Source organism: Physcomitrium patens, chromosome 1 (genome assembly GCF_059467195.1).
Source record: "Physcomitrium patens ecotype Gransden chromosome 1, ASM5946719v1, whole genome shotgun sequence".
Taxonomy (NCBI): domain Eukaryota; kingdom Viridiplantae; phylum Streptophyta; class Bryopsida; order Funariales; family Funariaceae; genus Physcomitrium; species Physcomitrium patens.
In genome coordinates, this window is record NC_143410.1 from 15,222,076 (window position 1) to 15,234,559 (window position 12,484).

Below are 12,484 nucleotides of genomic sequence, written 5' to 3' on the forward strand. Positions count from 1 at the left end.
TTCAAAAGTAAAACATAAAAGATTGGATGAATCTTCATAAATGAAGGTAACTTCAAGTTATAAGTTATGTAATTAATTTATTTCTCAATCACAAATGGTTCCAGCCTTTGATTGTCTAACTTATTACATGGTTTGTTGGTTTTTATATTGATCCAAAGAAGCCATACTTTTTCAGCAACTTAGAATAAAGGATGTTCCTTCTTCAATTCATCTGCCAGTAGCTTATAACATTGTTGAGTCCTTTTTAGATGAGTCTTCATGGTTGCCTAAAGTTTGGTCATCTTTGGAGTAAATTCCTTTGCAGTTGGATTTGTCGACTTTTGAAAGGCATTTTTCAAAATTCTTAAGTTTGACATCAACCTTTCCTCTACCTTCTACCCTCAAACTGATGGCCAAATGGAGTGGATCAACCAAATCCTTGAGCAATATTTGAAGTATACCATCAATTATCAATAAGACTATTGATAGTATATTTGATATGTATAATCTTCTTCAAATATTTTGTACTTATTGCTAACTTAGTTATTGCAAGGTGTACAAATTTTGAGTCAAAATCAACAATTGAATTACTAGTTATTGAATTTTTAATTTTCTATAGAATTTATTAAGAATTTATTGGAAATTTAGGATTTAATTAAGAATTGGTTTAAATTAGTTTAAAATATAAGATTTGATTAGGATTGATTTAAGTTCTAAGATTTGATTAGGATTTTTTTAGGATTTAGTTAGGATTCAGTATTTAGGATTCATCTAAAATTTAGTTAAGATTTGAAATTTTGTTTAGATTTGATTAGGATTTGATTAAGATTTGATTAATATTTGATTATAATTTCATTAAGATTAGTCTAAGATTTACGATTTTATTAAGGTTTCATTAAGGTTTGACTTAGGATTAGATTAAGATCTATTTGGATTTCAATTAAGGTTTCAATTAGAATTTGACTTAGGATTTATTTAGAATTTATTTAAGATTTTTATTTTAATATTTTTTTAGGTTTCTTTATTATTTCTTTAAAAATTTTGTTCCTAATATTTCTTTAAAATTATTATTATTTCTTTAAAGATTTATTTTTATATTTCTTTATTTATTTTTTATTTTTATTTTTTTAGATTAATTAATGACTTCTTTGTGTTTCTTTTGAAACTTCTTTTAAATTTATTTTGGATTGGTTAAAGTTTGATTAGATTTATGAAAGATTACTCAAAGTTTATTTAAGACTCTACCAGATTTGATAGAATTGTTATTACATTTTTACTTATCTTTCACAATTAGGTACCCAATGCATTCTCAAGCAAGAACATATGTAATACAACAACATTATCTTTCTATTGGCTCTATTTTTCTTCATTATCAAAGATACATTACTAACGTCACCCTCTATTTTGGCTTCAAAGATATCCATGAAGTCTCAATTCCTATTGATACTCATGCCAAACTTTGGAAAAATAGAGATCTTCATGACTCCAAAGTTAATGTCCTTTACCAACAAGGTGTTGGTTGTCTCACATATACAATAATTATTACACAACCTAATATTGATAATGTTGTCAATAAGGTCTTATTTTTTTAAGAATGTCCATGATAAAGTCATTGAATAATAATGAAACAAACAAAGAATATCTTAAATAAACAAAGGACTATGGTTTATACTACAATGCTCAAATAGTACCACTATGGCTCATTAGCTATGCGGATGCAAGCTTTGGTAATAATCTAGATGATAAGAAGAGTTGTATTCGTTTTGTTTATATCCTTACTTCTACTACAATTATATAGGGTAGTAATAAACAAGGTTGTCTAATGACATCAACAACCATTGCTAAACTTGTGGAACTTGTTGAATCAACTAAAAAGACAACATAATTATGTTCACTCTTACATATGCTTGGTATAGCTCAAAAACTTCCTACCATTGTATATTGCAACAATCAAGCTGCCATTTCTCTAATAATGAATCTTGATAACCATTCTTGCACAAAACATAACGACATGAAATATTTTACAATTTGTGAATATTACAAGAATAATTTGATGGATTTTAAACAAATTCATATAAATGACTAAATTACTGAGATCCTTACAAAACCATTATCATGTGATGCTTTCCAATGCTTACATTGTTTAATGAACCTTTGGCCTTTCCACAAGAATGACCGGGAGGAAAATAAGATTTAGCAAACTTCTTTGTAGAATATGTTTGGATGAGTGGAAATGTTGGATGAAACAACCAAACATATTCTACATCCAAAGATAGTCTATCTATCCATTTGTTCTACTTAGGTTTTCAATTGTCTATATAAGTTCATGTTTACAATGTTGATGTTTTGGTTCATTATAGAAACAACTGGAGAGTGTCTGGGAGTGTCTGGGAGTAAGAGAAAGAACAAGTACAATGTTAAGCTCTGAAGTCACTATATTCATTATAGAATTGAGTATCAATAAATATAGATGAGTTTACAGCTTAACTGCTTGTGTGCTTACAGAAAGAATAAAATTCTCTTAACAAGACTAGTATGCCTCAAAAGCGAAGTACGCCACCTATCCTGAGTTTGCACCCTAGTTGAAAAAGAACAAAGAAAGCAGCGAAACCATCTAGCAGCCTGACTACGAGATGAGATTCATACAAGGTGATCTGAGGGACTATCATCATCCAGTCTAGAGTGCAGACATGCGAATTGACGTGGGCAACAAAAGCATTTCGTATTCCTGTGATAGAACCGAGCTTCACTCGGTACTTATGTCGCACTTCGTTTATGATAACTGGATCTGATATCGGCAATCACAAATTCGAGTGTCCTAAGCCAAAAGATTATCAACTATAAACTGTACTCCTATTATCCAAAGGGTATGATACTGTTCATAATAGAAAGTTTTGCTCTTCCAAGCTCTTTCTCAGTACCGTCCCTACATGTAGCACACCAACTAAGAGCGAATTAGGTTGGTCAACGCAGGGTTCTCGAAATTCATTATGGCCCATGGTTAATAGGAGCTGCTCTGTAATCTCAGCACACGTAAGCAGGATGTATCCGAGCCTTGATAACTGGACATGAGATCGAAACCAATCCCAAGACATAGAAACTGTCGTTACGTGCCACTGAGCCCCGAAAATATCCTTCAAGAACTAGTTGGAGTGAACAACAAAACTGCAAATCCTGTGAAGAAAACTGAGTCAAAAAATCATATACATTACATTTTAAAAAAGGTGTGCTTCACACTGATAGTGGGCACATCAACCCAGCCTATATCTTACAAGGGTGAGGAGATTGGTACGAAATGCAACAGCTCCGCATGCCAGTCCCCATTTCAATGCAGCAAGCCCGAAATTGAAGCACCTCTGCGCCGTTCGGGCTGCGAGAGCAGAGGTGCACTACAGCACGACAGCACCTTCCGCATCCACTCTGCCTGCGACAGGGCCACATTCTCACCATCCTTCCACAACTGCACCGCGATCGTGGCTATGGCGGCCCCTCCCTCCCTCCATCAGGGCCTGGGGACCCCAGTCCCTCTTCCACTCCACTTCCCCAGCCATTGCTGCCTCGTCGCCGAAGCAGACGCTCCGCGCTCCAGCGTTGCAAAATTTTACACCCACCCTGGGAGTTGATGCAGGAATCCTGTCAGCATGAGAAGGGTCCCGGTGCTCCGTTCCATCCTCCGATGCACTCCAGCAGCGGAGCCACGTGCTTGCCCTCGCAGATGGCGTCGTATACCTTCTCGATTTCCTGGCCGGGTGAGATGGTGCGCAGTCCCGACAGAAGCTGCGTCTTCAATCCGTTGCGCACGAACTTGTACAGCGGGTACGTTCTGCAGTTCTCGATCCTGTTGGGCACCGGCGAGTAGCCCTTGTTGTCGTATGCTTCCCGAATCTGTGGCACCTCCGTTTGCAGCCTCACCTTGAGTTCCTCCTCGAACGCCGCGATGAGATTGAAGGTCGAGCTGGCCGCCTGCTTGTCCGACTTGTTGGTCTGCAGGGCGTGCTGGACGAGCGCCTGTCGCAGCTTCTCCATGAGAGGATACGTGCCGCTGGCTGCGTCGTCGATGTACGTGAACACGGGCTGGTGATCCACCACTCTGAGGAGGTCCTTCTCGGCGAACCTGGCGGGCAGGAGGGTGCCATCCGCGGGGTTCATGAACAGCGTCTTCTTCGCCACCTGCGTGACGATGCTCTTCACGGCCGCCTGCATGGTCTCCTCGACGTGGCGCAGGTCGATGGCCTGGCACAACCCGACCAAGAATGTGGACGTCATGAGCTTGAGGATCTCGATGGCCTCCTCGGTTTTGCGCGCGGACACGAGGCCCAGCGAGTTGACGTCCTGGTTGTGCTGCTCGGCGCTCTGGACGTGGGTGGTGACCGGGTTGGCGAGGTAGTTGAGCTCGGACAGGTAGGAAGCCATGGCGATCTCCGCGCCCTTCATGCCGTAGTCGAGGCTGGGGTTGGGCCCTCCGCTCAAGTTGGATGGCAGGCCGTTGTTGTAGAAGTCGTTCACGAGCTCGCTGAATTGCGCGAACATGAGCTTCCCGATGGCGGCCACGGCGAGGCGCATGTTGTCCATGGAGACGCCGATGGGCGTGCCTTGGAAGTTGCCGCCGTGGAGTGCTCTGTCTCCCGCGGCGTCGATGAGGGGGTTGTCGTTGACGGAGTTGATCTCCCGCTGGATGGAATGCGTGGCGTTGCGGATGGCTTCCACCTGAGGCCCCAGCCACTGCGGCGAGGTGCGCAGGGCGTACCGATCCTGCTTGGGCTTCTTCAACGGGTCCGTCTCGTGCAACTTGGCAGCGGCCTTCATGTAGGAGCTCCCGTCGAGGAGGTACTCCATGATGGCCGCGGCCTCCATCTGACCCGGGTGGTGCTTCAGCTTGTGCGTCAAGGGGTCCGCGAACTCTGGCTTCCCCTGCATCACTTCGCAGAACAGCGCGGACAGCACTTCGGCCATGACCGCCAGGATGTTGGCGTCGAAGCAGGTGGTGGAGGCCAGCGCCGATCCCACGGCCGTGCCATTCACCATGGCCAGCCCCTCCTTGGGCTGCAGCTCGAAAGGCTTGTCGATGCCCGCCATCCGCAATGCTTCCACGGCCGACACCGTGCTGCCATCCTCGGTGACCGCCTCGGAATTGGGCCTGGCAGTGAGGAGACCTGCAATCCATCGCACATCCACGTGATGTCAGCATGGAATCGACCACGGCAACCTCCGAGTCCAGAATGAGTGAGACAGCAGGATGCTGGTGGAGAAGGGAGACACACACATACCAGCGATGTACGACAGCGGGACGAGGTCGCCGGAGGCTGTGATGGTGCCTCGGAGCGGCAACTTGGGCGTGACTTGGGAATTGAGGAGCTTCTCCATGGCTTCCAGAATCTCCCACCTGATGCCGGAGAATCCCTGCAACAATGTGTTGGTCCGCACCAGCATCGCAGCACGCGTGGTGGCCACCGGCAGCGTGTTTCCGGAATTCACCACTCCGGCGTTCAAGAACCTGATGAGTTCCCGCTGCAGCTCCACTCCCTGCTGCGTCCGGCGATGGGAAGTGGCGCCGAAGCCGGTGGTGACACCGTAGATGTCGGATCCGCGCATGATCTTGTTCAGCACCCAGTCGGAGCTCTGGTCCACGAGCTTCTTGGCGGTGGCGGCATCCAAGCGCACCTGGAGCTCGGGCCTGCGAGCCACCGCCGCAACGTGGGCGATGGTGAGGCTGACGCCCTCCAAGGAAACGAAAGTGGACTCGGAGAACGTCCTGATGAAGCTCTTCACCTCGTCGAGGTGGCTGCCTTCCATGGCTTTGGCGGTGCGCTTCCAGTTCAAGGGGTCCGCGGACAGAGCAGGCAGGGGCGCACTGATACAGAACGCGCTGGAGTCCACAAGCATGGGGTCGTGGTGGCCGTTGCTGTGGTCCACGCCGTTGCAGTGGTCGGTGCCCCGGTTGTCAACTTCCTGTCCTGGCATTGCCATCGGCATGGTGTAAGTTTCGGTTCACAGCGACAAGGAAATTGTCGGATGGATCAGAGCCAGCTGCAGTCCAGCGGCCGCGACGTTCTCTTAGCAGTTGGTGGTCGGCAAGCCAACCGATCCTGATCAGAGAACAATTCTGACCAGCATGCGAGTATGTGCAACCCCAGATTGGCGTCGGTCTCAGTCCTGCATTTCCTTAGAGCCCTTCTCCTGAACGCTGGATACCGATCTTCCCCCAACCACGACTGCTGAACCGCTATCGATTTTTCAAATAGACCAGTTCCTAGTATATTACCGCTCCCTATCCGCCTCGCTACTTTCTACTCATGCGCCTGCTATGGAAGAATGGCTGAGTGCAGTCTAAACTGTATACGGGCTTGTTGACATCCCCGACAACCACCAGTCCTCCGTCGATGAAGAGGCAGTTGCTGCAGACTCGTTCTAGCTATATGAAGATGACCTTGCTCTACAAACTAAGTGGCGAAATATAGATACCGAACCACGAGTTGGAATCACCTGGTGGGGTCCGCAGGTCCGGATCGATCGATGATCTGGAGCGTTCGATCACTTGGCGCATGTTCGAGTGACCAAGTGCTGCCCACGCGACGCTCGCACAGTTAGCAGGTGCAGCCGATGGAAAGGGTGTCCGAGGTCACTCATCGGGTGCAAGCTCCCTAGGCTGGATGATGAAAATTGGCTACCGGAACGGGAAGCTTTCGTGGACGCTTTTTCTCGCTATTGACTAGAGACGCAAGAAAAGAACGCAGTTCAACCATGAAAGGAAGGAACCCACTGGGTCGGTCCATTGACGATATCGGGAAGTCATTCTGATCCTAAATTTGGTGAGGCGTAACAGCGGCTTTTTGATATCAGTTATCTTAGTTGCGGAGATATTTGATTCTTTGGTCAAATACTGCGCTACTTTCCCCGTGGTCTTCCTAGACTTCATTGACTGCAGTTTTGAGGGGTAGAGCACGGTGAGATGCAACCGTAAACAGTCTGGATCAGTGAAAGGGGGGTGTCTTAACTACGCGTCTCTTGGATCATTTCGCTGTTGATCCCTGACTGGCGGTGGGTTGCAATGCACTTGTGAAAAGCTGTACAAGCAAGCTGCAGAGATTAGGCTTTGCCGGTGCTAGATAACCCAAGGTGAAGTTAATTGCAGTGAGCAACGTGTAGCCATGCAGGCGGGCAACCTGGTAACTCCAGGGCTTGCAGGTAGGTTGGTCCTCCACGCACCAACCCTTGACCCACGGCGATCGATTGGCGAGAGACCATGTTTCTGGTTCCCTGAAGTTGGTGGTTACGTGATCAAAGAGGGAATCAGTCGGTTTGGTCGTGTCCTGGCTGACACTGCAATGACACTGCAAGGCGGTTGGTCCCCGTGCTCTCGTGCGGGCAAACCCGAACGGTGGTCTTCGAGCCCAATCCCGGGGCAGCCAGAGCAAAATTCGTGTGACTTATTCGCAGAAAGGTGCAAGCTGCAAGAATTGTTAATGTTTTGATTAGGGCGCCCTCATGAAGCATGACTTCCATAATTTCAAAGAAGGTTGTCTGGATAGAGATGGTGTTGGGCGGGATGATTTGGAAGCGGCTTCATGGTCAATCGTTCCAAGTCAAATTGGGGCCACAAATCCTGGAATGGTCAGCAAACGTCCACTTCTTGCCGTCAGGGCTTCGGTTCACCTATGACTAGAAAAACTCCACAAGCTGTAACATGTTAGGACGTTCAGGAGTGAACTGTAAGTCCCATGACCTTTTACATCACCGAAAAGTGATGGGATACAACTGCAGCCGGGGAGTGTTTTGGTTTATACCAACCACAATGGTGGTGAGATTTGGGAGCTTCAAGTGAACAGTTGGACCAACCAAGGAAGGATGGGAAGCTGGTTGGTGTAGGAGATGTGATGAGACCGCAATATTATGCCCCTGGGTCGTCAGCCCTTGCTGTAGGTCACCCTTTGGCGAGACATGAAGGAGTCCGGCAAATTACTGCCGTGGCTGGTCTGGTGGCTCGACTCAACGTCAACCGATGCGGGCACTGACGTTGGACACAGGAACCAGGCCATCCACAGTGGTTCACAGTTGTTGGATCGCAGGGAGCGAACCCCAGCACCGGGTCACGCCCCCACATTCAAACAAGGTTCGTCAACCCATGCGAAAGTGGGAACCCTAAAGCGGTGTCCAAGGGAGAACTCAGCACACAGAGGGGGCACTTTCTCACACTCGCAGCACCCAGCTTTGAAGATGGGGGAGTCCCCCACGACTGGAAATGTAAACGAAAGTGGGCTCAAGCGGGCACCTGGCGGCAGCTTTTTGGGGTCAAAGCCATGTCAAATCCTGTTTGGCGCAATACCTTTTTCAACGCCAAATCTCTTTTGATGCGTTGCGATTCTGCGGAGAGCATTTGGCGGAGTAGCAGCGCCGAGAGCGGGGGGCCCATCTTCGTGGCTGGAAGAGTCATAAAGCCAGTCTTCGATGCGAGAAAGGGGGAAGAAGGGCCTGCCTGGGTGAAGGTTTTGGAACAGTGTATGGGAGTAATGGAGCAAGTCGGAAACATGGCAAGAAAATCAACACTAACTCAAAGCGTTGAAAGTCATTTTTTTGGAAACTTTGGCTGAATATGGCAATGGAACACACGAAAGTCCAATCAGTTTGAGATTTGGTGTTGGAAGGAATAAATAGTGATTGAAGAATTATTGTTTATTCTAGAACCGTCATGCCTCAAAAGGGAGTGGATTTGTCACCATTCTCTGCGGCTGTTGTGTTTTTTTGTACTACGTTAATTATTTGGATTGTGCTAGTTTAATCATTTATCCAATCCAATTTAAATATAGCGCTAATGAACATTTTATTTCAAGTTTCTTAGTAATTGTTGGAACTTAATATAATCTCTTAGTTAAGGATTTGTTTGGCATGTTTTGTGAAAATGTGCATTTTAAACTTTCTTGACAATAGGACCATAACACATGTAACAATTGTTTTAGAGAATAAATTTCAAATAGGTATTTAGTGGCAATTGAGATTGTTTATTATGTTTCATAAAAACTTATTATTATAGTAATTATTATTTATCCACTGTTTGACTAATCTTTTATGAACATTTTATATAATTATTTTATTTCTTTGTTTTTCTTTGTCTTAAATCTATTTTCGAAGCTCAAAAAGTAAAAATGAAACTTTAATTACATTGATAAATAAATCATGGAAGAATTAGAATAAATTATATAAAAAATACTATCAATTTTATAAAAAGTTATAAATTTTAATGTAAAGATTTTAAATTTTTTAAGAAATTTTGTGCTTAAAGATATTTTGTTATAAATATAAGATACATTAGGTTTTCTTTGATTGTTTTATATTCCAAACATTCTTTAAAAATTATAATCAAATATTAGATTTTTAATAAAGATTTTGAAAGTGTAATAAATATCTTTTTAAGACAATATTTTGTTCATTAAAAAGATTAAGCAATCTTCTTACTCTTCTTAATAAACTTTGATTAGATATTGATATTAAAATAAGTTTAAATACTAATTCTAAAATAATTTTGAAATTTATGAATCTTCTAATCTTTTATTTTCATATATATATATATATATAAGGAGTTGTTAAAGCCACACCTTCCTTGCTACTTCATAATCCATTTTGTACATGTTTCCTTTCTCCAACCTCATTCTCAACCACTATTGCTTATTTTCATGCTTTGTTCCTAGCCACTATTTCCACCTGCCTTCACAGTAAATATAAGTACAAGTCAAATTGATTAAAATGAAGCAAAAATCATGAATTAGGTATAATAAATCCAAAGCAGAGAAATTTAATAAAATAATTTCTAGTTGAAGAATATCAATTTAAAAAATTCTTAGCACATTTTTTAATATGATTATACATACATGCATATAAAATAATACTTTAATATATTAAAATATTAATTTATATTTATTCATGAAAATAAAAAAACTTATTGTAAATATTTCTTAAAAAAAAAAATATATATATATATTTAAACTATATGGTACAAAGCCATAAGATAGTATATACTAATTTCATATAAATGTTTTCTTTCAAAGAATCAATATTCCATAGCATTGTGTATTCTTTTGATATACTTGTAACAAGTTTCATGTAGGAAATATAAATTTTGCTAAATTTTTTTTTATTAATATTTTAATTTATAATATATATATATATATATATATATATATATAAAATTTAAATTATAAAAAGAATCATTTTGAAGTTAGCTATAATTTTCATTTGTGAAGTCAAATAACTTTTAGAATAAAAATAAAATATCAATAAGCTAGTAAATTCAATTTTTTTTTAGATTTATATTCCTATCATTAAAATTAAAAATTATTTTATTTATTATTTTATACTTAAAATATAAAACTATGAATTTATTATTTTTTACTTTATAGAAATTAATTCTTGAAGTTGTGGTTTATAAATCAAATGATTTGATTTTTTTATAGTTATTAACATAACATTTCATTGAAATAAGATTGTTTAACTTTATTAATATGAATATTAGATGAAATTGAAGATGGTTCCAAAAATAATTTATTTAAGAGTTTTTAATTTTTTTTATAATTACAAATACTTCTAAAAATGCCAAAAACTTGTCACATTCTCAAATATGATATGTTGTATGTAAATAAATCGAGATATTTTTGTATATTTTTACATAGATAATAAAAATATAAATCTACAGCAACTAAAGAAGGCTGAAATATATAATTTATATAATTATTTGAATAATATTTGATAGTCTAGAGTCTTTAATCTTCATAAAATCAAATATAATAGTAAATATCTTCTTTTATGTGTAATATGTGAAACAAATTTATTTTGGTGATCATCTTTGAAACTTAATTAATTTTTTTATAAAATCCACTAATAGCATGGTACTTTGATACATTAGTTTAATAATATTCATGATATAATTAATAATTCTATAAAAAAAAAAAAAAAAAATACTTACTTCATGTTATCTTTTTAGATATAAAATAAAAAAATAAAAAATACTAAAAAAATTATTTATAGAAATTAAAATTTTAACTTATTTTGAAAAAATAGTGAATTTTTGAAATCCGTACTTAAGACGGGGAGGAAGGGAAGTACATTGGAAATGAAGTAGAGATAAATGTGAAGGTAATTTTTTCCCTCAATCTAAATTATAAAATGGTCTCAATTAAAAGTTTTTTTTATAATTGGTGATGTAAAATAGAAGATGTAATAAATAAGAACAAAAGAAAGAACACAAAATAAGTGAAATAAGTGTAATTAAGCAATTGCATACAACAAAAGTAGCTAATAGTCTATTTATTGAGTTTTTATCCAATAAAAAGTAAATATAAATATTATAAAATATATTTTAAAATAAATAATGATATGAAAAACATTTAAATACAAATTATTATGAATAAGTCATAAAAGTTTAAAGATAGGAAGTGAATAATTGAAAAGTTAAGTCAAAATATTTTATCTCAAGGATAACTTGTTTATAGATTTAGGATTTGAGCCTCACCAAGAATAACATGTAGTGTACATGGATTTTTAAGAGAGGCCACGAGGCCTTAATCTTATCCTCCTAACTATATTTTAGGTGCTCTAATCCATATTGGACTTATGCACCTCTCTTCTTATAAGGATTTGATTAGCTACTAGTCCTCCTATTTTCTATTAGTAAAACTAATATTTTTATATTTTTGACTTCACCATAATGTTTTAAAATATCCAAATAGCTTATTAGCTTTTGACGGCCTTCAAATCTTATTCCATTTCTTCATAATGGCTCCCAAAGTAATAAAACTTAATTTTATCAAAGTCTTGAAATCTTCTCTAAAAATTCCTAAATAATTCTTTATAAATTTTAAAAAGTCTTGTAATATATTTTTAATAATAATAACTATTTAAGCCTATATTTTTTATCTAAATTATCTTTTATAGTAATAAAATCATTTTAAATATATTAAAATTATTATTTTTATATAAATAATAAAAAGACATGAGATTCTTTTTTATACTTCTTTTAATTAGTAAGTAATCATTAATAGGATTTTTATAAGTAATACATATAGATAGAAGGCGAATATAGATATTGGTCTCAATAGCTAAATATTAATACTTAATAACAAATAAAAATACTAAATCTACTAAGATAATTACTTCTAAGACTTACTAAGATTCAATTTTTTTAACTTTTCTTCTTATAAGACTTTTTTAACCTATAAATATTTCTAAATTCTAATAAATAATTAAATAATAAAAAAGACTCTCTATCCTTAATTTTTTTATAATTAAATAACTTAAAATTATATTTTTAATTGATCTACCAATTAAGATCTATTATTAAAACTCACAATAGAAGGTAGGGACAATGGCTGGGAATAAAAGACATGAACTAGGTATGAGGGCTATGAGTGGGTTCAAGGACAAAAGACATGGAACATGTACAAAATAGATCATAGGGTTGTAAGAAAGATATGGCTTTAATAAAATTGAGGTGAGGTTTTAATTAGTCTATATATAT

The 12,484-nt window shown here is 38.9% G+C and overlaps 1 protein-coding gene across 1 annotated transcript; it reads right to left on the reverse strand.

Annotated features, from left to right (window-relative positions):
• Window positions 1-2,676: 2,676 nt before the first annotated feature.
• LOC141045476 (phenylalanine ammonia-lyase-like) lies at window positions 2,677-6,401 on the reverse strand. Its single transcript, XM_073534449.2, has 2 exons — window positions 5,247-6,401; window positions 2,677-5,132 (listed from the first exon to the last, which is right to left on the reverse strand). The coding sequence occupies exons 1-2, from the start codon at window positions 5,950-5,952 to the stop codon at window positions 3,616-3,618; spliced, it is 2,223 nt and encodes a 740-aa protein (XP_073390550.1). The 5' UTR covers window positions 5,953-6,401; the 3' UTR covers window positions 2,677-3,615.
• Between the last annotated feature and the right edge of the window lie 6,083 nt (window positions 6,402-12,484).